Source organism: Dendropsophus ebraccatus, chromosome 10, assembly GCF_027789765.1.
Source record: "Dendropsophus ebraccatus isolate aDenEbr1 chromosome 10, aDenEbr1.pat, whole genome shotgun sequence".
Lineage (NCBI taxonomy): Eukaryota > Metazoa > Chordata > Amphibia > Anura > Hylidae > Dendropsophus > Dendropsophus ebraccatus.
The window spans coordinates 76,894,848-76,921,946 of NC_091463.1; the positions used below are offsets into that span (position 1 = coordinate 76,894,848).

The following is a 27,099-nucleotide window of genomic DNA, read 5'->3' on the forward strand; positions in this document are numbered from 1 at the left end:
CAACATTATTCCATACCTCGACCAGACCCCTTAATACAGACACTGGATCCCAAAATTAGTTATACAATGAAATAATATTTGATGATTTTTTCTATATTTCTACTGACTGTTTTGCCCTGACCATCCTAATATAAATTTTTACTAAACCGTCATTCTGATATTCAGATGTTTTCATTCCATTAGGCCAGGTTCACACAGCAAATATTTTTACGCCGATCGGGCCCATCTGGGCCTAATAAAGGCATTTTAGCCCTTTAATAAATGTCCCCCTATGTGTATACACTTCGGCCAGGATCCCATTCAATCAAATACAACGTATGTTTTGCATAAATCACGGCCGTTGTTTCAAATTGAAACAAAGGTTGTGGTTTTTGTAACACATACCTTGTGTGAGCATGGCCTTAAGCTGTAAGGTAGAGAACTGAAGAGGTTAAACCTGCACTTTGGATAGGATCCACAATAGGTGTACACGCGACATCTACTCCACTGTGTAACACAACAAATTGTATTACACAATAAGACTAATATTCATAGTTGCTGCAGGTTGATTATCAGGGTCACATTACTCGTATTTATTCATAGGAAACTTCTACTAGCAAAACACAGATTACTTTCACCAAGACCTCAGCGAAGTTAAAAGTCAAGACTTAAAATGTTTTCCAACATGGTGACAGGTCAGGATATATTATATTCATTTATATTTATAGAACAGATTTGGTGCCATTATTATTCATATGTAAGGTACAATGGTTGTGCTGATGTCCAGATCAACCAATCAGGTGTCATTGTATTCAAATCTTATACTGCACCTGCTTTCAGTATATGACTTGGAGCCACAAAGAGGATTTACGTCTAACAAGTTTATAGTCAGGGAATTTATGTATGAATAATTGTTGAAAAATATAAAGAGAAGATTAAATTACATTTTTGTTTTACTTTTTCGTTTTTCAAAATGTTTACATTTGGGAGGGTTTAAATCTTTTCTTTTTAAATCTGTAGGATACATTGATAGGGGGTAAAATACTGTGGGGGGAGAAATACTCAGTAGAGATAACAAACAGATAGATAGATAGATAGATAGATAGATAGATAGATAGATAGATAGATAGATAGATAGATAGATAGATAGATTCTCAGATTTTGTTCATTCTTATGTTTATAGTATGGTTCTAAATCATAAAGTATTCTGTTAACAACTCACTACTTTTCTATTTACTACTCACTACTGATATAGTATTCAATTAAGTTATCACTTTTACCTTGTGGAGATTCCTGTAGAACAAGTAAAAATCATGTAAACATTGAGATGAGAGTCCCAACCCAATGTAGTACTGTGCTCTGTTGGAACCTTAGAAGAAGAAGGGGAATACTTGAGAAGAAGACTTAAAGAAGAAGAATACTTGTGCTAAACCACCTATTGCCCTGCATTGTCGAGTTACCCATCCTATCAGGGTGACAAAAGCCCTAGTCCTAGTTACCTGAGTTGAGCAAAGTGTCCAAGGGTGTCCCAGTGTCACCTGCATTGCAAGATAGAGTACTTAGGCTCTTAGCTGCTTTGCTCTATCTGGATCAGTTCCTCTGTCTAGGATACTGTCCTGCACTTTTAGACATGTTCACGGCGTGGGTTGGGGTGATCCCTGACTTGTCCTTTCTTTAAGTGTTTGTTTAGCACTGCATTATAGGTAGAAGTGTTGCTTTAGAAAAGAAAGTCTCTGTGTTCTCTATAAGTGTAAACTACAGCTGGTCTGTCCCAGACAGGGAACCTGGCAGAGCCAGGCTCCTGGCTTAGCTCAGCAGGGATGCCTGATCTGTGTTTCTTGCTCTTCAGAAAAACAGAAAATAATTGACTAAGTGTGGGTCTACACTTCCTCTCCCCATGTAACAACTTCCTACGGGGTGTATGTAACAGCTTCTGTGAGTGGTGGAAAAGAGAGTGCAAGAAGAAAGGGGGATAGAGATAGGTAGAAGAGAACAGCTACTCTCATTGGTGTACAGATCATAAACAGAACAATAACCCTTAGTTCCCTACAGCTGTGCAACACTTACAAATATACAGACAGTGACCTCTTGTGGTAAAACTCAAATATACACCTTCATAACCACCTTGTTTCTTACAGTACAAGGTTTTTGCGAGGGGTGTTCAAGCTAGCAACACCCGTGATGGGGCACCACATCTCCAGTTGGTGTGATCAAAATAGTAGCATTTGTGACATTGTTTCGTGTTGACCGCCCTTTATTAGACTTGAATACCATCACAGATGAAAGTTAAAACTAAAAATGTAAGGCATGGACACCAGTGCCGGCATCAGCACATGACTTACCTGGGCAAGTTCTGGGGCCCCAGTACCTCCAAGGGCCCAGAGAGGTATAGAGGCCCGGTGTTCTGATGTTCAGCCTGCTCACTGTAGTGCAGGGTGAGCGTTGAACATCAGAAGAGATAGAAAGAGCAGAACCTGTGAGCGTCCTGGAGAGGGATGAAGGACCTGAACCTCAACCTTATTAGTTAGTGGAGATTGGCCCAGCAGAGAGAAAAAGGGAGAAGACTGAGCTGTAAGTGTTGTGTGTATGTATGTGTTTTAGTCAGTAATGTGTATATGCGTGTGTACCAGACAGTAATGTGTGTCATTTATATTTGTCAGTCGTGTGTGTGTGTCAGTAATGTGTGTTTGTGTATGTTAGTGGTGTCTCAATTGATTGTGCATAGTGGATGAGGGGCTAGCTGAGGCTCTGTTGCCCAAGGTCCCACAAAAACCTGGAGCCAGCCATGATGGACACAGTAGTGTCCTTGTTGTCCTTGCATGATGAAGGGTGGTTAACCTGAAACAATGCCATGTTTCTATAGGACTAAAAATATTCTACTATTTTGGTAACACTAGGTGCCAACAGTGCCCACTCTTCTTCTATTGTACATTCCTATTAATACACTGGAGAATGGCCACCTGTGCCAGGTACCCAGAAACACCCTGGACTGTAGAGTGTAATGCATAATACTTATTTCTAGAAATCTGTCAAACCCACTTATATGAATATGTTTAGAAAAAGAGGGTACTCAGACAGTGCTCTGTGATAGATAGATAGATAGATAGATAGATAGATAGATGATAGATAGATAGATAGATAGATAGATAGATAGATAGATAGATAGAAAAACAATAGATAGATAGATAGATTATTATTAGAGATGAGCAAATAGTGAATTATTCTATTCAAATAGCTCCGGATATTCGTATATTCGAACGAATATTGAATCCCAATATAGTCTATGGGAGAAAAATACTTGGGACCTGGAAATCAATATTCGACCACTAGGAAGTCACCAAGAGCACAATGAAACCTCAGGAAATGATGGCAACACCTCTGGAATGCATATGGGAAACCAGGGGAAGCATGCCTGGATGCATCTAACACTAGTGAGGAGCGAACATCCCAATGTTCGGTTCGGATCACGAACACGAACAAAAAAAAAAAAATGTTTGTGATCGGTTTGTGTTCACCGAACATTCACGAACAAATTATGAACATAAAGTAGAAGCGTACGTTTATGTCTTTGTCTAGCGGTACGCACTTGCGTACGTATCAATAGTAGCAAGATAACCGGTATTATACCGGATATATAATTTTTACAATAATAAAATGAACTCCTTTACAGGATGCAGACTGCGCAAATTAGTAGTAGCAAGATTACAGGTATTATTCCGCAATCACAGTATACAGCCGTATACACTATCAGTAGATGTCTGAACGCACTGATAGGCTTATGGGGGTCCCTTCCTACCTAACTTCACCTAAAAGCTTTCTCTCCCTGGTATACAGTCTGTCCCTCCAACCAGCAAGTGACACAAATCTGAAATCCCCTATTCGTATACTCAGGAGGTGACATAGTTTAGCCAGTCAATCACAGTTAGAGGTTTTTTTTAAAGTCCTGCCTATTCCTAGTGCCTGTGCCTCCCTCTTGCATGTTTATTGGCTGGAAAAAAGCGCCAGGGAGGGTGGGAGGGCCAATTTAATTTTACTGCGTTATCGTTCAAATATTCTAACGCAATCGAATAGCGTGAACAACATACTATTCGATCAAATACTATTTGCTCATCACTAATTATTATTAGCAAATAAAAATACTTTGCAAGATTAACAAGTGCAGGAATGATAGTTCAAGCAAGAAAATATATATAAAAGGGATCACCATGGCTGCATCACCACATTCACCGCATACATAAATTTAAGTCTTTTATACTTTAGAGTTCAAAGTTTTTAACTCAAATATCTTGTTCATTTGTCAGGATGGGAAAGGATCGACTTCTGCTCAATGACAATAGCACTACTTTTTCTCTGTTTTTCTTTTCTGATATTACTTAAAAGGAAAAAGGGCAATCTTCCACCAGGCCCTAGAGCCTTGCCATTTGTGGGAAATCTCCACCAGCTGGATACCAAAGATTTGCTCAAGTCTCTGAAAGAGGTATGATACATCTTCTCTACAGAAGCAAATACTGTATATTCCTGCCATTGTTTTCATGAAACCCTGGCCCCACTGCACAGCACTTCAAGAGTGGTGGTCAGCCCATGGAGTTTCCTGATCAGTGACTGCAGCAGTGTTGCCCCTCAGCCAATGATTGTCACAGTAGACAATTCCCCATTCCCCACTGGAACTTCTGAGCAACAGGGCTGGGACTGGTGCGAAGGATGGCCAGAGGCTATGTTCACACAGCACAATTTTTTTAATTAATCGTGGTTGTTGTTGCAAATTGCAACACCAACTGTGATTAATTGAAAATTTACATTGCACTGAAGTCAATGAAATCCTGGACGGAGTATATACACATAGTATACACTCCGGCCCGTATTCCAAGCGACCGCAGCAAAAACTTCATTGAATAGCAGCCGCACAAGACTGACAGTGCCCACAATGTAGATTGCGGCTCCGGACGCACTTTACATTGTGTGCTATGGGTAACTGGGATGCGGGCACACCGGAATGCGCCTGCATCCCAATTCTAAAAGAAATTAAGTTTACTGACACCGGTTGTTCTGTGACACCTGTGTGAACCCGGCCGAAGACTATATAGGCATAAGCTACATACATTTTTCTCTGCAGGGTTCCGGGTTCAGGTTGGTGCATTTTTTTTCTTCAACCCCCCTCTGCCGCCCCCCACCGGTTATGTCTGTGCCTGGGGGGGGGGGGGGTAGCGGTGTCACCTTCGGGGCCAGGTGAGCTTCCGGCAGACAGCCTGTTACACACAGGCACAGAAGCTCACAGCAGCAGCCCGCAGTGCCCGGACTTCCTGTTCGGCAGCGGCACACAGTGACGTAATCGCGCCGAGCAGGAAGTTCGGCCACCACGGGCTGCTGCGGTGAGCTTCCGTGCCTGTGTGTAACAGGCTGTCTGCTGGAAGCTCACCTGTCCGGCAAGTAAACGGGGGGTGGGGGGATCCGGAGCCTGACCAGCCTGCCCCTCCAGCCCCTCGGCTGATCCCCCTGTCCCCCAGCTTCTCTTCCTGCTCCCCCAGCTTCTCTCCCTGCCAGGCCGCCCCTCCAGCCCCTCAGGCCGATCCCCCTGCCCCCCAGCTTCTCTCCCTGCCCCCCAGCTTCTCTCCCTGCCAGCCCACCCCTCGGCCAATCCCCCTGCCCCCCACCTTCTCTCCCTGCTCCCCAGCTTCTCTCCCTGCCAGCCAGCCCGCCCCTCTGCTGATCCCCCTGCCCCCATCAGCCTCTCTCCCTGCCCCCCCAGCTTCTCTCCTGCCCCCCAGCTTCTCTCCCTGCTAGCCCGCCCCCCAGCTTCTCTCTCTGGCCCCCAGCTTCTCTCCCTGCCAGCCAGCCCGCCCCTCTGCTGATTCCCCTGCCCCATCAGCTTCTCTTCCTGCCCCCCAGCTTCTCTCCCTGCCAGCCCGCCTCCCAGCTTCTCCCCCAGCCCCCAAGCTTCTCTCCCTGCCAGCCCACCCCTCTGCCAATCCCCCTGCCCCCCAGCTTCTCTCCCTGCCCCCCAGCTTCTCTCCCTGCCAGCTCACCCCTCTGCCGATCCCCCTGCCCCCCAGCTTCTCTCCCTGCCAGCCAGCCCGCCCCTCTGCTGATTCCCCTGCCCCCATTAGCTTCTCTTCCTGCCCCCCAGCTTCTCTCCCTGCCAGCCCGCCCCCCAGCTTCTCTCCCAGCCCCCAAGCTTCTCTCCCTGCCAGCCAGCCCGCTCCTCTGCAGATCCCCCTACCCCCCAGCTTCTCTCCCTGCCAGCCCGCCCCTCTGCCGTTCCCCCTGCCCCCATCAGCTTCTCTCCCTGCCCCACCAGCTTCTCTCCCTGCCGATCCCTCTGCCCCCCAGCTTCTCTCCCTGCCAGCCCGCCCCTCGGTGATCCCCCTGCCCCCCAGCTTCTCTCCCTGTCCCCCAGCTTCTCTCTCTGCCAGCCCGCCCCTCTGCCCATCCCCCTGCCCCTCAGCTTCTCTCCCTGCCAGCCAGCCCGCCCCTCTGTCAATTCCCCTGCTCCCATCAGTTTCTCTCCCTGCCCCCCAGCTTCTCTCCCTGCCAGCCAGCCCGCCCCTCTGCCGTTGAGTTGTGGTCAGAGAAGTCTTCATGATGGCTGCGCCAGATGAAGAGGAAAGCAAAGAGTGAGCGACAGCAATGGGAGAAGACGTCACCCGTGAGTCATTAGTAACTGCACTGTAATCACTTTTATAGTGTGCAGAGCCTGTGTACCATTGGGGTCTAAATAGGTTAGTGTATGGTTTGCGGTAGTGTACTGACACAGCCCCGCGGTCACAGTACACTCGCACAAACTTTTAAACTAGAATCCAACTACAACAGCTGCAGGCACTACAACTCCTAGCATATCCTGAGGGCTGCAGACTGTCAGTAAATGCTGGGAGTTGTAGTGCCTGCAGCTATTGTAGTTGGGTCCTAGGTGCATTATACACTGGATGCTTTGTGACATATAAGAATACATAGATTTGTGGGGGCTCAGTGTAGGGAAGTGACCCCAGAACACCACTAATAGGGGATAGGGGTAGATGTTTTGTTCTATCCCCTATTAGTGCTGTTCTGGGGTCACTTCCCTGCACTGAGCCCCCACAGATCTATGTATTCTTATATTCACAAAGCATCCAGTGTATAATGCACCTAGGACCCAACTACAGCAGCTGCAGGCACTACAACTCCCAGCATATCCTGAGGGCTGCAGACTGTTCTGGGAGTTGTAGTGCCTGCAGCTATTGTAGTTGGGTCCTGGAGGCGTTGTGGGAGATCAGAATACATAGATCTGTGGGGGCTCAGTGCAGGGACGTGACCCCAGAACATCACTAATAGGGGATAGGGGGAGATGTATTTGTTCTATCCCCTATTAGTGCTGTTCTGGGGTCACTTCCCTACACTGATCCCCCACACATCTCTGTATTCTGATCCCCCACAAAGCCTCCAGTGTATAATGCACCTAGGACCCAACTACAAGAACTGCAGGCACTACAACTCCCAGCATGTACTGACAGTCTGCAGCCCTCAGGATATGCTGGGAGTTGTAGTGCCTGCAGCTCTTGTAGTTGGGTCCTATACACTGGGTGCTTTGTGGGAGATCAGAAAACATAGATCTGTGGGGGCTCAGTGCAGGGAAGTGACCCCAGAACATCACTAATAGGGATAAGGGGAGATGTTTTTGTTCTATCCCCTATTAGTGATGTTCTGGGGTCACTTCCCTGCACTGAGCCCCCACAGATCTATGTATTCTGATCTCCCACAAAGCATCCAGTGTATAATGCACCTAGGACCCAACTACAAGAGCTGCAGGCACTACAACTCCCAGCATATCCTGAGGGCTGCAGACTGTCAGTACATGCTGGGAGTTGTAGTGCCTGAAGCTGTTGTAGTTGGGTCCTAGGTGCATTATACACTGGATGCTTTGTGACATATAAGAATACATAGATTTGTGGGGGCTCAGTGCAGGGAAGTGACCCCAGAACATCACTAATAGGGGATAGAACAAAACATCTCCCCCTATCCCCTATTAGTGATGTTCTGGGGTCATTTCCCTACACTGAGCCCCCACAGATCTATGTATTCCTATATTCCAGAAAGCATTCACTGTATAATGCACCTAGGACCCAAATACAACAGCTGCAGACACTAAAACTCCCAGCATGTACTGACAGTCTGCAGCCCTCAGGATATGCTGGGAGTTGTAGTACAGTGTGGACAGATGTATTGCTGGACCTTCAGGGCTGATGGTTGTCACCCACAGATTGCAGCCACCAGGAGACTCTGCATACAGTGATTTATTATAGGGTTGTCCTCTCAGAGAATACAACTCCCAGCATACCCTGAGAGCTGAATAAATGGAGGGTGTTCTGAGAGTTTTAGTTTGACTGAAAATGTTTTTAAGGAAGGATTTGTCACAGATACAGATGAATCCAGGAAAGCAGCGGCCTGTCGTGTCTCACTGGTTCTATATTGGTGGGCACCAAGGATCATTTCCTCTGGTGGGCCCCAGGTACCCCAGTCCGATACTAGACAGAAGCGGACCCTAAACTAAGACATCCCCGGCCACCTTCCTTCCTCCTTCACGTCTGTTTGATGAGAAGAGCGGGCATCAAGCAGAGCGACACCCCAGTACCCAGCACTACTGAGAGCCGGGGGGGGGGGGGGGGCGCTCAGTAGTACTGGGTGATGAGTATTCGGTGCTGTGGTGCCAGCCGTGCCGGGGTATACACCATGCATACACCACGCTGGGGTGCCGGGGGGGGGGGGGGGGGGTTCGCCTCAGCATGCAAAGTGCCTAGGGCAGCATGAATTCTAAATACGGCCTGCATCTATGGCAGGGTCCCGCGGAGAACTACAGCTACCAGGACACCACTGGCGATGGGGGAGGGCAATTACAGCTACCAGGACACCACTAGGGGTTGACTACAGCCACCAGGGGCATTATTACTATATGGGGGCACAGCAGGGGACATTACTATATGGAGGGCACAGCAGGGGACATTATTACTATATGGAGGCACAGCAGGGAGCAATAGTACTATATGGGAACACAGCAGGAGGCATTATTACTATATAGAGGCACAACAGGAAGCATTATTACTATATGGGGTGTACAGCAGGGACATTATTTATATATGTGGACATAGCAGGGGACATTATTACTATATGGGGACATAGGAACTTTAAAACTATTTGGGGAACAGCAAGGGACATACAGGGGGCAACCCACATACCTACTCACTTTACTGGAAATCACACCAAAAAGTGGAATTAATACTGTTTGGGACCTTATGGGTTGGAAAAAGGGAGGGAAGTTGTTGTAAAAGTGCGGAGCCTAAGATGTTTGTCTGGCAGGTCAAGAAATCTTCCTGGTGATCCGGGCCGGATGGAGAGGAAACGGAAAGTGACGCCTCAGATCAAAGAAGACATCACCTGTAAGTCACTGGATGACATTTCTTTTGTATTTTTTAGAACATTATTCGGTAGGGGTGCCTCGAGTTTATAAAAAAAAAAAAAAGTTAGGCTATATTGCTCTAAGCCATAATACCATCACTGCTTCCCGCTAGCAAAAATCATTGGCCACCGGCCATGCATCGCTACGTTTAAAAGTGATGTGCGGCTGATGGCTGATCTAGCCTTATCATAGGCTCTGTAAGTGAGCGCCAATCTAGCAGAACGGCGCTGCTTACCCAGGATATCAGACTATGTAATATGGCACTAACACAGTGGCTAAGAGCACACAGAAAGTGCTGGGTTCTCACATTGCGTTATTAACACAAACACAATGTGAGAACACACCCTGATACTCACCCCTTCCTGAACCTGTCTCTAGGGCTGTGCATCTTCCTCTGCACTGCAGCCTCTAGTGACCATCACGTGCACAACAGAGGAGGATGCTGAGCCATACAGCCAGGAGCGAGGAGGGATCTGTGTTAAGTCGCCTACAGTAAGCTGACATCTATATAGATCGTGATATTGTTGTTGTTTTTTTTTTTTGGGGGGGGGAGCCTCCAACAAAATTGTCGCCCGGGGCCTCGACCAACCTTAATCCGGCCCTGATCACTGAACTGGTTACCCATTTGTGCAATCTTTCTCCTGTATGTCCTACTGTTTGTACTTCAGTTCAGTTTTGGGGGCAGAAAGTAGCATACACATCAATATTTAAACCCCACTTCAGAAACACCCCTGAACCCACAATCTGCACTGTTGTCAAGTTCCTCCCTGACACCACTATCCGCTATTTTAGCTCTAAAGGGGTTAATTTTTCTGTAACTTACAAGTTTCTTTTTCCTCCGCTGCTCTAAGCCCTACCTATTTTCACAGTGACAGTATTTAAGTCTATTAACCCCTTAAAGGAGATGTCTGGAAAAAAATTTCATTATAGTATTGTATTGCCCCCTAAAAGTTATACAAATCACCAATATACACTTATTACGGGAAATGCTTATAAAGTGCTTTTTATCCCTGCACTTATTACTGCATCAAGGCTTCACTTCTTGGATAACAGGGTGATGTCACTTCCTGGATAACATGGTGATGTCACTTCTTGGATAACATGGTGATGTCACTTCCTTGATAACATGGTGATGTCACGACCCAACTCCCAGAGCTGTGCGGGCTGTGGCTGCTGGAGAGGATGATGGCAGGGGGATGCTCAGTGTCCCTCCAGTGCCCTGTGTCCCTCAGTGTCCCCCTGCCATCATCCTCTCCAGCAGCCACAGCCTGCACAGCTCTGGGAGTCGGGTCATGACATCACCATGTTATCCAGGAAGTGACATCACCATTTTATTCAGGAAGTGACATCACCATATTATCCAGGAAGTGACATCACCATGTTATCCAGGAAGTGACATCACCATATTATCCAGGAAGTGAAGCCTTGATGCAGTAGTAAGTGCAGGGAAAAAAGCACTTTATAAGCATTTCCTGTAATAAGTGTATATTGGAGCGACCCCGCTCTGAACCGCCGCGATCCCAGGTGCTATCTGCAGCCTGTGACCGCAGATATTGTCGACTTTAGCAGCTGCATTTAAAAAGCTAATTAGGTTTTTAAATGCAGCTGTCAAAGTCGACAAATGCATTTATAAAGCTTTCTTTCCGGTGCCCGGTGGTCTAGTAGGGGAGGATTGATGTGATTGCGGAGGCGCATTCCCTGCATCTTTACCGGGCCGGGGTCTGCGCCGTAGTGGGTGCAGCAGTCGAAAGCAACAGAACACTGATTTATCGATCTATGCAGTAGATCTGCATAGATCTCAATGAAAGATTAGCGTAGTTATACTAGAAGTCCCCCAGTTAGGTACCAATATAAAGTACAGATCATGGTGCAAAAAATGACACCTCAGACAGCCCCATAGACAAAAGGATAAAACCGCTATAAGCATGGTAACAGAGCGATTTAAAGGAACATATATTTTTTTTAAAAGGTTTTAATTTTTTAAAAGCCATCAAATAAAATAATAGTTGTGCAAGTTACATATCGTTGTAATCGCAACAACTTGAGGAACATGCATAACAAGTCCGTTTTACCCTAGGGCAAACGGCGTAAACACGAAACCTCCCCAAATTAAAATTAAAATTTCAATTCAATTTTTCAATTTCACCACACATTTAATATTTTTTTTCTGTCTTCGTGGCGCAAAAAATAAGGGCTCATGTGGGTCTCTAGGTGAAAAAATGCAAGTGCTATGGCCTTTTAAGCACAAGGAGGAAAAAACTAAAGTGGAAAAAAGGAAATTGGCTCTGTCCTCAAAGGGTTAAAGTGTACCTGTCGTTATAACTTTCAGAATCTAGATCTACACTAGATGTAATATAAGTTTGCAATTTACATTTTTTTTTCTGTTATCCTGCTGTAAAACAAAGCTGAAGTTACCAGAAATCCAGGTCCAGTCTACGGAAGGCAGATTTTCTGACTTGTGCTGGTGAAAAAAAACAGACTAAACACAGGAATTCCGGCCAGTACAGAGAGTCACGTCATAGAGGCTCAATGTGTCCATCAGTCACATGACTGCCTTCTCTCTGTGAGCGCTCAGATGGCCTGGGAAACACATGACTTTCTGTATTTAGTTTCTTCGTAAAAAAAAAAAAATCCAAACACAGGAAGTGCCGTGTTTTCAATGATAACTAAAACAAAACAAAAAAAGAACATAAATGGCAAACTTGCTTTGTATCACATCTACGTTTGATTTACATTGTGAAAGTTATGACAACAGGTGCACTTTATGACTCATAGTTTGGCAATGGGTGATCTGTATAGCACTATCCCACTCTGATAACCTTATAAAGCACCATGACCCCATCCTTGTTATGTGCTATAAATTTTACACCTATATCCTTTCAATTACAGCTAAGCAACAAGTATGGTCCAGTTTTCACCATCTATCTAGGGCCACAACCCAATGTTGTCCTATATGGATACAAGGCAGTGAAAGAAGTTTTGGTGGAACAGGCGGACAATTTTAGTGGCAGAGGACCGTTCCCTGTAATTTCCACATTCTCTCAAGGAAATGGTAATTGTCTCCTTACTACAGCACTGTTTAATGATTTAAATATACAGTAAGTATGAAATGTATGTTTTATTATTGGTGTCAGGGAATGCTGTTGGCTAACATGATGTTCTCCTTATAATTTAAAGGGGTTTGACACTTTGAGCGATGTATTTTTGTTACAAAGGAACCCTAATGTACCGTTCCAGTAGAGGTGGTTCACTAAATTGTTAAAAACCTGTGTGAAAATACCTCTATCAGGTGCCACACCAAGACCTATGCCTGTGATTTCCACTCCAGCCACTAGGTGTCTCACTTTTCCCCTCTGTACAGAGTATGTAAAGGCTTATCTAACTGTTGTGTTGACCAATCACAGGTGCAGACCTTCTCCCCTTCACCTCCTCCACTCTACTTTCTTCCTGTGACACAACCCTATATAGGTTGCGGTAGCTTCCTGGCCTGGGTCTTTTTAGTCTTTAGTTGGTGTATGGGAGAAAGAGGAAAGCTACAGGTTCCTGTTGTAGTGACTAAGCGGGCCTGGATTGCGCCAGAGCCCTTGATGGGGACTGAGATTATTCCTAAGAGAGACTGATAAAACAGTATGTGGTGTTAGACTCTTAAAAGTGGGGTAACTGAGAGCTGGGTAAACCCTTGTCTATACCTGAGATCCTTCTTAACATCAGGACAGTCACCCCCTAAAGGAAAGGAAGAGGGACTGATCCGCAATAGAACAAAGTTGCTGAGAGCCTAACTATTCTACTGACTGCGCTCATCTACCTGGGGAAACCTTCAGGAGTTAGCTCTACCTAGAAACAGCGACGTGGGACTCGTGCTACCAAACCTAGCAGTCACCGATTTGGTTGGGCAGAAGGCGTAAATCATGATAAATGAGGCCCGGGAGGAAGCCACACCTCCTCTGCAGTGCCACGACCACCCGAGTTCCCTGCCCACCCATCGGAAAAAATGGGGGGATACAGGATGCCCATGCCAGGGAGAGGGGGCAAATCTGCGCCTTCTCCCTGGCGTATACCTCTGGCACAACAATGCTAAATCCTCCCCCTTTAATTTCCCTGCATCAACACCACAGGGGATTTTGAAATCAGCTGTCCAAGTAGTAATGTATATATGGCAGGCTAGAGGGAATGCTGATTGAATTTCCATAGAGAACCAATAGCTGTGAGATGGCTGGGACCTTTGGTACGATTCCAGTCCCGATTGTTGTCACATTGGTCACATATGGTAACAGAAAGTAAACCAAAGGCTATGTTCCCATTGCGTAATAATATTGGGTAAAGGTAGACATCTTTTTAAATAGATGACCGCCATCCCCGATATTTTCCCAAAGTGGGAACATAGCCAAACACTGAAATAGTAAAATGTGAAACAGTCTCCACTGTTCCCTGTGCAAGTATATGTTCAGGCATATAGTGCAAAGGTTATCCCTTATTCTCAGCCAAAAGTGAAACAGCTAGAATCAATGCAAAATAGTAATAAAAAAATTAAAAAGAAAAGTATCAAAACAATATAAATGTTCAAATCCAATATAAGGCGAGGCACAACTGCTATGCAGACACACCTGACTGTCTTTTAATGTCTGCTATACAATTGAACCCAAGGAGCTGGTGAGTGCCCTATATAAAGCAAGGCACAACAAACCAACAACATATAAATAAAGGGGCTTCCTCCAACACTACTGCATTTTAGAAACTCTTTAAAAATACATACAGGATAGCTGATATGCATAGCAGGCCCCAAAGAGATCCCAGTGGGGGACTGCACATAGACATGCTGAGTCCACTGTGGTTATTACATAATGAGGAGTGAATTGACTCTGAATTTCCTAACAGAGTAATTAAAAAAGTTCTGTGAGTTACCCCTTACTGGCTGCAGCGGTCACAAGACGCTGCTCTCTGCCTCTGGTTTCGGAGCTCGAGTGACGTTGCAGTGCAGCCACAACAGTGAAGAGAAGAGGAGACGCTGGACACAGGTGTGTATAAGTGTTTGCTTTTTTTATGCTATATGGGAGGGGGAGAGCGCACAGGAGGGCTATATGGAAGGGGGAGAGCGAACAGAGGGGCTATATGGGAGGGGTAGAGCGAACAGATGGGCTATATGGGAGGGGAAGAGCGCACAGGGTGGCTATATGGAAGGGGGAGAGGGCACAGGGGGGCTATATGGGAGGGGGAGAGCGCACGGGGTGCTATGTGGGAGGAGAGCGCACGGGGGGCTATATGGAAGGGGAAGAGCGCACAGGGGGGCTATATGGGAGGGAGAGAGCGCACAGGGGTGAATATGGGAGGGGGAGAGCGCACGGGGGGCTATATGGGAGGGGGAGAGCACACAGGGGGGCTATGTGGGAGGGGGACAGCGCACAGGGGGGCTATATGGGAGGAGGAGAGCGCACAGGGGGGCTATATGGGAGAGGTAGAGTGCACAGGGGGGCTATATGGGAGGGGGAGAGCGCACAGAAGGCTATATACTACAGGGGGAGAGTGCACAGGGGGAGAGCGCACAGGGGGACTATATACTACAGAGGGAGAGTGCACAGGGGGGCTATATACTACTGGGGAGAGTGTACAGGGGGACTATATACTACTGGGGAGAGTGTACAGGGGGACTATATACTACTGGGGGCAGTCACCCCCTTTGTACCTAATGTCAAAGGGCTGGTGAGAGAGAAGAAATGCCAGTTTTTCCGCTAATAAACATCAATTCTGTATGTAAATAGTTCAACAACGTTTGTGAAAACTTAACAAAACACGTTTCCTACTGATGTTAAGCTCAGACCTTCACCTGACAATAGACGCCGGTAAGTGGACCTTCACTGAAAGTTGTTGAGTACCCATGCCCTAGAGTTTTGGCTCTCCATATAATCCCTTAAACTGACACTGTACCCACAATCTGCCGCCCAAACCGCTTGTACCGCCAGATAGCTGCTTTTAATCCAAGATCTGTCCTGGGGTCCGTTTGGCAGGTGCTGCAGTTATTGTCTTTAAAAACAACTTTTAAACTTGCAGCCCTGTGTCAAATTGGTGTGGCCTAGAGTGTCTGTACCCTAGACCTGCAACGCCTCTCTGGCCCTCCTCCCTGCCTTCTTCATCGTTAGGAATGCCGGTAGCCCTCTCTGTTTACCCGTATACTCGTTTACTGAGTATACTCGTCCGGGGTGGTTAAGAGGTTAAATTACAAAGAATAAATAAATCACCCGAACTGTTAAATTATTAAAATCTGATATCTAATGGTAAACGACATAAGCAAAATCCCACCAAAATCCAAAATTGTTCATTTTGGGCCACAACACAAAGTGAAGTTTGAATAAAAAGTGATCAAAAAGTCAGATTTATGCAAGCAAGTAACTGATAAAAAGTGCAGATCATGCTGGAAAAAATTATACAAAGCCACACAGGCCAAAAAATAAAAGCAGTGTAAGCATCATAATAGAAAAACTTTAAACACATTTATTTAAAAAAAAAAAAATTTTAAAACAGAAAAATAAAAATCATTGTAATCATACTGACTAGAGGAACATAGATAACATGGCAGTTTTACTACAGGGCAAACAGCATAAAGACAAAAAAGGGGAATTTACAAAGCGTACCCCAGAGGCGTACGCCAGGGACAAGGTGCAGATTCGCCCCTTCTCCCTGGCATACACCTCCCGTACGCCCTGCTCGCCTGATGAACGGGCTGGCGGAGCTTGCAGGGAGGAGGTGTGTCCTCTTCCCTCGCCTCATTTTTAATGATTTACGCTTGCTCTCAGGCGTAAAACATGATCAAAATCTACACCTGCTAGAAGCAGGTGTAGATTTCGTACGCCGGGCGCAGATTCGGGCACCTGGTCGACCAAATTCACTAAGAGGCGTGCGCCCCTGGAAAAGGGGGCGACACTTAATATAAATCTTTGTAAATTCCCCCAAAATTTTAAATAAATATATATAAATATATTGTGTCTTCCCAAAGTACTGTACAAGTGGTTTAACAAAAAATAAGGACTCATAGGGGGTCTGTAGGTGAAAAGATGCAAGCGGTATGGCCTTTTGAACATGAGTAGGGGAAAAACAAAAGTGTAAAAATGAAAATTTGCTCTGTCCTTAAAGAAACCAATTTCTCTCCCCTATACCACCCCATGGCTGGCATACATGTACTGGTAAATCTCCCTCAATCAAACTGACATTGGCATATACCAGCATTGTTCCATAGTGTTTATGCCGAGACAACCCCCTGTAATGGTTGGCTTTATGTTCCAATGAGATTGTTGTAATGGCATTAAAACATTCCAGGATACACAGAGACACGATTATGTTAGCTCAGTTACATCAACCTACAAAACATCTTGCACTGAGACTGTTGGCTTCTCTCCCAGTTCAGGTTTCATCACAAAACAAGCAGAACCCTTTTCTTTGGTGGCCGTCCTGTTAAACCGCGGCTTCACAATACTGGATTGCGTGTGATAAATATATTAGTTCCATTCTTCAGACATGGACACGTCTTAGGTCTCACACAAACTTTTCTTCATTCTCTGTGGATAAAACTGATCTGTACAGTAAATATTGTGAAAGCTGCGGATTAGATTGGTAACTGGATCCTCCTCTAAGTAATATATATAATGCTTGGCCCCAACACCATCCGCTGGGCTGCACGACCTGGCACAAATATCTGGAATGAGAAATTGTTGTGTCACCATAGTTTGTACAATCAGTTAAGTAATGTTATTTAGCGTATTTTTATCATAAGTAAAAACTCTATGGACATGTAGACTTCTCCTGATCATGCAAAAGAGTCTCTCATGCTTGACAAGATTTATCCCACCTTACAACCCTTCCTGACAAACACCGGCTGAACTAGTTTGTTCCCAAAATCATACATAAATCATATACGGACACAACAGGTGCCAACACTATTACATTGATGCAGCATCTCTGGGCCATAGCACACTTTAGAGATGAGTAGCACACTAAATTAGAGACGAGTCCCCTGCTCCTTTCACATAACAGTAAGCTAGCAATGCTTTATGCATCACTGACTTACTGTTAATAGACTCTCTTGGCTGGGTGTTCTGTAACCTAGGGTAAAAGGTGACTTTCTAATGGGACTAACGGCATAATACTTTATAAAGGTTCTTATTTATTTAGCTTTTTTCTGTAATTCCTGGTATTACAGTACCTTTTTTGACCTTTTATTACATGGCCCGATATTCTGTGTAAGCTTACCAAGCCTATTACACGGCTTGTTGATTGTGCAGTCCTTTACTTTACCTCTCCACACTCCCCAACTTCCTTCTGTCCTTCTGGCTTCTCCCCACAGCCACAACTACCACTTCTGAGACGTCTCTAAAGTGACAGGCCACTTAGCGAATCTCTGGCTGAGATGGGACAGCGCCACAGCCAGAGGCCTGTCACTGCAGAGACAGCTTTAGAAGCTCCAGCCTTGGCTGCGGTAAGCTGGGAAAAGCCAGAAGGACTCTGGGGAGTGTGTAAAGGTGAAGTATAGCTTTTTTGTTTTCTCTCTGCCTTCATCGGCCATGCACCTCCTATTACACGGAGTGATGTGCGGTTGGCGGCCAATCATTTTTAAACTTGCTGAAGGACAACGATTAGCCAAAGATCGGGTCCTTAGCTGCTCCTTGTCTCTTTTACACTGGGCGATATCTGCCCGAAACGGCCTGATTGGGCAATTAATCGCTTTGTGTAATATGCCCTTTAAGTCAATAAAATATTTTTCAGGCCTCAATTAAATGGGTAGAAACTGTGGCCAAGTAGAAAATGTAAGAACCCAAATTAACAGCAGCAATGATGCTTGTTATGCTTTAAGTTCAGGTAACTAGACTGGAGTTAGGGTCTGCCGCCCTAGTAATGACTTTAATATTTAGCCACGCTATGGATGTCTGAATGCGATTTTACTGTTAGAAGATCAACTCTTTTTGTGTATTTAACCTTAACTCAGGAATATCATTTTCCAATGGGGAGAAATGGAAGGTCCTCAGGCGTTTTGCCTTGGTAACCCTTCGAAATTTTGGAACGGGGAAGAGGAGTGTAGAAGAAAGAATTCAAGAGGAGGCACAGATCATGTTGGAAGAGTTCAGTTACACAAAGCCTAAGTGCCAGAAGATCTTGGAATCTTGCATGTTCTGTACTATTCTGTATATGCTTTGCCAGGTTTTTTTTATACCATGGCACTAGAAATGTTTGCTAACAACTGACTTACTTGAAGGGTTGGCCACTTTATGGTAAAAATTGTTCAGTGTATAGTTGTCACGGCCGCGGCGGCGTCCCGTGTTCCGGGCCGCCGCCGCGACCTCCTCCTGCCCCATGCAGCCGCCGGGGTCCTTGTGCAGGGACCCGGCGCTGCTGCTAGTTCGGCCCCTGGGGGCGCCTCACCTCTCCTCCGCTCCTGTCTCCGTCTGTGCCGGCCGGCGCGCGTCCCCGCCTCCTAGGGCGCGCGTGCGCCGTCTGTCTCAGATTTAAAGGGCCAGTCCGCCCCTAATTTGTAGTTGCATCCAATCACTTCCTATAAATCCCAGCGTGCCCTGTCCCTCGCGTTGGAGCCTCTACATGCTTCCCATAGCGTTTGGCCCAGCCCCCTGTTGTTCCTGACCTTAGTCCCTGTTCCTTGTTCCTGTCTCCAGTCCTTGTCCCTAGTCCTTGCCCGCTGCCTTCCCGTTGTTCCTGATTCCTATCCGCTACCTGGTCCCTAGTCCTTGTTCCTGGTTCCTGCTCCCCTGTTACACCACTGCTCCTGTGTTCACTGGATCTATTCATACATCCAGTAAATTTGCAGATCCGTGATGAAATAAAATAGGACAGGTTGTAATACGGTCCGGACACCCCAATAGAAGTCTATGGAGAGTGCAAAAATTGTGGAGAGTACATTGCAATCCCAAAACCATCCAAATCACGAATTACAATACGGAACACACTACAGATGCACAACATGATTTTTTGCGGATTGCAGATAAAAAAAAATAGAAGATTCAGATTTTCATCCTTTAAAAAAAATGGACGTGTGAATGTAGCCTAAGGGCTTAAAGAGTCACTGTCGTATTTTTTTTTTTGCAGAAATCAATAGTCCAGGCGATTTTAAGAAACTTTGTAATTGGGTTTATTAGCCAAATCTGCCATTATCTGCATGTAAAAAGCCTTTTCCCAGGTCCCCCCCTCCTTCCTCTTTTTCATCCACTCTGAAAAATCTGAAAATTGTGACTTGTTGCAGGAGTCGTACCCTGTCTGTTCTAGGGAGAGGGGAGGGGGGAGGAGGAAGGAGGGAGTTAGCCGCCAGCAGAAAGCAGATAACAGAGGATTACAGGCACGGAGCTGGGTGACAGCTGTAATCTGAGCTCAGACAGGTCACTGGTGACTGTCACAGGAGATATCCCGTGAGGGATTTGTAGATTAACTCTTTGTTGTCCTGTTTTGGTCTTTTCTTTAGCTCTCTCCATAGGAGAACAATGAAGACAGGGGGGAGAGCTTCAAACTGCTTTTTCATGATAAAAATGCATTTTTCGGATAATAAACCCAATTACAAAGTTTCTTAAAATCGCCTGGACTATTGATTTCTGCAAAAAAAAATTCACGACAGTGACACTTTAAAGTCTCAACCCAACTGGTGGTTTTCTCCTCTAAATTAACAGTATTTTACAAATTATTAGACCAGAGGTTGAGCTGAGAATTGCAGCAGTCTGAATGGGGCTTAAAGTGGTACCGCTCATCCATCCCTTCCAGGGCTAGCATTTGGTTAGCTGGCGGCTCTGTGGCTTAACGTTACAATACATGGTTAATTCCCAAACATGGTGGTTCTTATTAGTAAAACACAGGGCAGTATTGATATATTGTGCGAGTCTAAAGCATGACACAAATTTTGTAAGAGTGGTAATGCATCTATTCAGGTTCACGGTAATGGGCAGGGTAGGTGATGCTTCCTGTTATATGTACATTCTGTTCTGGAGCCAGTTATGTCATATTATATCATCATCACTGAACAGATTACATAGGGATTTAGCTGTCTGATGTAATGAATATTTGCAGTACATCCATTAATGTTAAGCTACGGTGACAGAAATTATATAAACACTCATTTAATAGAGCATAAGACACACAGCCCAGAGCGATTTGGCTGGTAAACTAAGGAAGGAACGTACCCCACCTGCACTCTTGGAGAAGAAGCAGACAGTGAGGGACTAAGTGGAATATATATTGCAAGCGATAGATCTGCACAAACTACTATGTTCGCTCATCTCTAGTAACAAGCCCTCCATAAACTTTATGCTGTTTATAAGATTTACATCTTCTTATGAGGCTAAAGGCTCCTCTAAGGCAGCCAGGGCCTAGTTGGGACCGGATCCTCTTTGGTTATGTCTATATCTGGTGTAAAATTGTCATTATCTGCTAAAATTTTACCTTAGATGTAATAGAATTAGTAGCTAGTGTATATTGTTTTATGGTTTACAACTCTATGCCCAATCAGAGAACGTTCATCAGGAGATAAACAAAGTGATCGGAAGAAACCGATGCCCAACAGTGGAGGATAGGAGCAAGATGGCATATACTGATGCAGTGGTCCACGAGATACAACGGTTTACCACTATAATTCCACTGAGTCTACCGCATTGCGTCACACGAGATACCGAGTTCAGAGGTTATCATCTACCTGAGGTGAAGCACATTTTAAAGAGGTTTTTTCAGTCGGTTATGTATCAACCAACAGTAAATGGCAGGAACAGACCAAAAAACAGACTTGCCCCCCTGTTTGCTCCTGCTTAAGGATCTACTTATACAGTGGTGATGGATGGGATGAACCTACTTAAAGGGGTTGGCCTCTTTATAGTTAAATTGCTTAGTGTACAGTTATTAGTGTACTCACAGCCCTTACTGACAGCGGCTACCTGTGTACCTGATAGAGTTAAAATCAGACTCCCCTCTTCCAGGCTGGGCTGTCCTGCTCTGTGGAGAGTATGTCCATAAGATGGTTGACATGGAGGAGAATGTGACCATGCTCTGCCCCCCAGTGTCCACCATAGGCATATATAGACTCAGTGTCGGACACTTGGGGGCGGAGCATGGTCACATGATCCTCCATGCCGGCCATCTTTTAGACATGCTCACCACAGAGCAGGGAAGTCCAGTCTGGAGGAGGGGAGTCTGATTTTAGCTCTATGAGCTACACAGGGAGCTGCTGTCAGTATAGACAGTGAGAACAGTTACTAATACTAAATACTAAAACATCCTTCAGACATGAAATACAAAAATTAGAACGAAAAAATGAAATAGGTTAATCAGGCACCCTCCACTTTGGCAAGCAGGGGGCACCTGGTTAAATGCTCGAGTCTCACATTGATAGCAATGGGTTTTGATACTCAATCACATCCCAGTCAAAAAAAATCAACAAACAGAATAAAAATTTTACATATGCATTAAAATGGTACCAATAAAAACTACAGATCGTGATCCAAAAAAGGAACCTCATACAGCTCTGTAGGTGGAAAAATAAAAAGGTTATAGGAGCCGAAACAGGGCAATTTTAAAGTGTAACTGTAATAGTACAAGTGATTTTAAGAAACTCTTTAATAGATTGTATTAGGCAAAAGAGTTTCCTTCTGTACTCGAAGAGCCTCTGTCGTCTTCATTACAGAGGAGCACAGTGAAGATGGGTTCTGTTGTGTCCATTATAACCTATGGAGGGGGGAGGGGCCAAGGGGGATGAGTAAGCAGGAAGAGGACAGAGCCAGCCTGTGCAGTTTGGAGACTGTGTGTCCGGGCACATAAAAAGATGGATTCACAGGTCAGACTGGTGAGTGCTGATGTTAGGATGGGACTAGAGACACAAGACAAGGTGTATCACTTTCACTTGAACCCGCCAAACTGTCCCTGTCTTCTGGAGTTATCAGCTCCTTAACAGGCCGGTCCAACCAGAAGACTGAATGCTACACTAAATATGGTGCAACACGAAAGACAGTTACAAAACAATACAAACACAGTAATGCAGATGCAGACAATAGTCAGGAAGTCAAAGCAAGGAATCAGAATACCAGGGAAGTTAAAACAAGAATCAGGATAGCTAGCTTAGGCACAGACAAATAAGGCTCTATCGCAGGCAAGGAGGCATGGTGGGGGTAGTAGTCTTATGGAGGCCCAGATTGGGACAGAGACTCCAGCCCCCAGCCATACCACAGAACTGACTGACGGTGCCGTCTGCCATTCAGCATAACAGTAATGCACTACACCTGAGCCGTCCGGCCGGTGGGGCCGTGGCAAGAGAAGCTATGGCCAAAGCCGACATTCCCCTAGCAACCAGGCTGGTTGCCAGGGATACCATTGGGGGATCCAGAAAGGGAGCCGAGTGTTTGGGTCAGCTCCTGACAGCTGGTATGGGAACTGGAATTGGAAATAACATGGCAGGATATTGTGTTGTACTCCCTGCTATACACAAGCTGCTTGTCTCCTCTCCGTGCTCCCTAAACCCCTTCGACCCCTCCTTAGACCATAATGGACACAGGAAAGTGCAGGCAGGAGGCTGCAAAACAGCTTTTTGGGTACAGAAGGAAACTATTTTGCTTAATAAAACCTATTACCTTAAAGGGGTTATCCACCTAAGAGCTAAAAAATTAAATGCTGGCTTTAAAAGCCGATCTATATCCAAGATAGGAAAATACATTTCCCATCATGCATCTCCCTGATAAGTCTGTTTGCATACTCGCACCCTTAGCTTTCTTTCCTGACCACTGATGTCATTACTATTGCACAGAAAACACAGGACTGTGTTTTTCAAAGATTTTGCAATACATCACCCTAGTATGTATTTCATACTAGCTGATGATGTAGAAGAGCTGATGCGTGCATGGTGTAGCTGAGCTGACGAGCACCTGGTGTAGCTATGTGCTGCATAACGGGGGGGGGGGGGGGGTAGTGTGGGTTTAGATATCTGCTTGCTGACTATGAATGAAAACACTCTAGTTTCATCCAGACTCTAAGAACATGTGACACAAAGACTGGTACATAGGCCTGCATTCACTGATAGCAAGCAGAGATAGAACTATAACTTTTCATATTATAGAAACCTAGGCTCAGGGACACATGTAAATCTATGGAAGCAGCACTTTTACCAGCAGTGATCAGGTGCATGGAGATGATGCAGACTATGTCTCCAAGTCAATAGATAGCTAACCCGGCCCCCAGAGAGGAGATCACATGTCCTGTGTCTATAAAGGGAGGGGGAAGAGAGACTTGAGCGTTGTCAGAGTAGAGTAGAAAAAATTATTTTAGATGCCAAGAGCAGGAAAATATGACTATGTATTTATGGCTATGTTCACACACCGTAAAATAAAGATAAACATTTTCAATACACTCTATTGAATGCACTCAATTAATAGCCTGGCATTGAGCATAAGCAGAGAAATTATTACCTGATCTCTTCCTGGGAAGACCTGTCAGAGTTTACAATAGGGTATATATAGTTTTAATTGTAAGAGAAAGAAGCATTTAATTTGAAAGAAAAAATAAATGTAGAAACAGTGAATTGGGAATGCAATCTATGAAGCCTAACAATGAATGTGATAACTATGTGACTACTCTCCAGGGAACAAATGTAACCCCAGTCCTCATCTCCGTCCACAATGATCCGGAGAAATTTAAGGAACCTGAAGCATTCAACCCAGAAAATTTCTTGGATGAGAATAGTCAGTTCAAGAATAATGAGGCCTTTATGCCTTTCTCTACAGGTATAGTATTTATATGGCTATATACAGTAAGTGTCTACAGTATTTTCCATTTATCCCCTTTGCACAGCTCACTCCATTCCTGCAGCCCAGTGGATCTGTTTTAAACTCAGATTTATTGATCTAGTTCCAGGGGTATCAAACTCAAATACACAGTGGGCCAAATTTTAAAATTTGGACGAATTTGCGTGCCAAACTTGATATTTATTGAAACGTTCCGGACACTGTTAGAGTTGCTTGCTGTCAATGTCAGAGTGCCATGCATCTCCAGGTGCTGAACCCTATGATCAATGATATGATAAAATGCTACAGCATGACAAAAAGAGGATAGGAAGATAGAGGCACCTCAACGCATCTGTAATTAAAGGGATTATTTGTCAATTAAAAACTTTTCATATATTAGTGTAGTTACAGTATAAGGAAAATAATAAAAGGCCTATTCTTACCTAACCATGCCCGGTGTCCTCCTGCAGTTTCTACAGGTCTCCTGCTGACCGCTGCTCCCTGCCACTTTCAGGATAAACTTGGGGAGTATCCAGAAACAAGAGGAACTGATCCAGATAGAGTACGTAGGCTTGTAGCAACTTTGCTACAGCAGAGCAGGTGTAACCAGGTAATCTTGGCCACCTTGCTCAACTCAGGTAACAAGGTCTGGGGCTTGTGTCACCCTAGGAAGACGGGTCACCCGTCAATGTAGGATAACAGGTGGTACAGCGACAACAAAGGTCGAAACACGGGCATAAGTATTCTTCTACTCTCAAGTATTCTTCAGTATTCTCCTTCTTCTAAAGTTCCGGCAGAGCACATTTCTACCCTGGGTTGGGACTCTTAGCACAAACTCTTCTCTACTACTCTGAACTCTCAGCACAAACTCCTCTCTACTACTCTGAACTCTCATCACAAACTCCTCTCTACTGCTCTAAACTCACTCTACTTCTCAGCACGCAACCAAGTCAGCACAGCTCTTCTGCTCCAAAGCTCCTAACACAGATTGCATCTAGTCAAGTCAGAAGTATATTATCAGCTACTGTATTAAGTATTCCTGAAGTAAAGAAGATTTTATTTATGGTAACAGGTGTCAGTAATTATTGTTCCGGCACCTACACAGCCATCATACCATCCTTGGGTCATCTCCCTTTTCTGTGGGTGGCGGTACCGATAGTCCGGGTGGGTCCTAACTCCATTCTGGACCACCGTGATAAGTACCCAAGGGACCCCCTCACAGCTGTCAGGTCACCGACCACAGAGGAAAGGGTATAACCAGCCTTCTTAAAATAAAAGCATGTGTGCCCCCACACCTGTGTGCCCAACAGGCACTGGCGTCACAACAACCTACCATCCGGCTGAGCTATATTCCGAACAACCACTACAAGAGTGGCATCACACAATATCATCTGGCAAGTGACCGGTCGTCCATAGGGCTACACCACAGCAGCACTGTCCCATCTCGGTCAGTGACTGGCTGAGCGGGCTCTCATTGCCTATACCAGTTCACTTCAGAAATTAGCAGTTAGCAGGGGACACAAAGACACCTCAGCAGGACACCGGGTATGGTGAGGTGAGAATAAGTCCTTTATTATTTTTCTTATAACTGCAGCACAATATCAAGTTTTTACGGCTAGATAACCCCTTTAACCCGTCCTCCATATCTGCAATTATCCCCCTGCATCCCATACATCTGCAACAAAGCCCCCAATGCTATTATTAACACCCTTCACCCACTCTCGTCATCTGCAATTAACCCCCTCCAGCCGCATCTACCATTAACCCCCCTGCCCCCCCCCACCCCCAATGTCTACTATAAACCCCAACCCCCCCACCCCTCCAGTGTCTAAAGCAGTCGGCGCTGCTGCATGCTCGGGCACCTAAACCTTTCTTGCACATGAGTAAGGTAACTTCCTTGAGTTCACACAAGTGGGATGAGGTATCCCATGCAGTCCTCTGACAGGAACACAACTAAGCAAGCAAGCCACAGTTCTTCCTTATGAACAACAGATCCACTATGCATTGCCAGAACTTTACAGGGGGAGAGAAGCCGCACAGGGAACACCTTGTCCATGCCAGAAACCTCTCTAAAAGTGCAGGGCAGTTACCTCAGCAGTCATAGGAACTGACCCCAGTAAAACAAAGGTACAGAAAGTCTACATATTCCACTGCACAGTACTAAACAACCGGGAAGTTATTACCCACCTAGGATGGGTAGCCCGCAAGTAGACCCACCCACACACCTATACACTTGGGTTAAATTCATGTTGGTATTGGTGAGGCACCAAACTGGGTGGGTCCAATACCACTCCAGGCTACCGTGACAAGTGCCCAAGAAACCCTAGACCCACTCAGGTACCATACCACCATACCAGCTGACCAAGCAGGAAGACCACCATCCAAAACTCCCCCCGCCTTAGCGACCACAGGCCATCTGTAGGAAATCACTGCACAAGGTGGACCAAAAATAATAGTACCATAAATCTCCTCTGTAGCTTTCAGACAGCAAAATACTGACCAAAATGAGAACCATATACTGACCAAAATACTACATGTGAATCCAGCCTTAACAGCAACTATATCTTTTCTTATTCTTCAGGTAAACGCATCTGTCCGGGGGAAGGTTTAGCCCGCATGGAGCTTTTCATATTTTTTACTACTTTTCTGCAAAATTTTGATATCAAGCCCACGGTGCATCCTGATGAGATTGACCTCACCCCATCAGTCAGTGGTTTGGGCAACATACCGTCTGCTTACCAGCTCATTGCTGTACCCAGCTAGGTGGCCGAGACTCATTTATGATGATCCATATTTATTTTAAATTAATTCTGTGTATACCAGGAGAGGGCAGCATTGTAACGGATATCAGTAGATAACAAGCCGCCCAGCAATCTATATTATGCTGAAATGTAAAAATTGCCAACATAGTAAACAGGCGATCTAATAAAATATGGTTACTAAGATACTATAACCTCT

General features: G+C 45.3%; 1 protein-coding gene across 1 annotated transcript; it reads left to right on the forward strand.

Annotated features, from left to right (window-relative positions):
• The first annotated feature begins 566 nt into the window (after positions 1 to 566).
• On the forward strand, positions 567 to 27,099 carry LOC138766435 (cytochrome P450 2F3-like). The gene is made up of 8 exons (XM_069944029.1): positions 567 to 674; positions 4,281 to 4,456; positions 12,293 to 12,455; positions 18,375 to 18,560; positions 20,704 to 20,775; positions 20,892 to 21,079; positions 24,000 to 24,141; positions 26,723 to 27,099. Exons 1-8 carry the CDS (start codon positions 653 to 655, stop codon positions 26,902 to 26,904), a joined length of 1,131 nt encoding a protein of 376 aa, XP_069800130.1. The 5' UTR covers positions 567 to 652; the 3' UTR covers positions 26,905 to 27,099.

Coding starts and splice junctions, on each gene's coding strand:
- LOC138766435 (XM_069944029.1), top strand. CDS start 653: ATGTTTTCCAACATGGTGACAG. Junction 4,457..12,292: donor TGCTCAAGTCTCTGAAAGAG/GTATGATACATC, acceptor TTTCAATTACAG/CTAAGCAACAAGTATGGTCC. Junction 21,080..23,999: donor GAGGTTATCATCTACCTGAG/GTGAAGCACATT, acceptor ACTACTCTCCAG/GGAACAAATGTAACCCCAGT.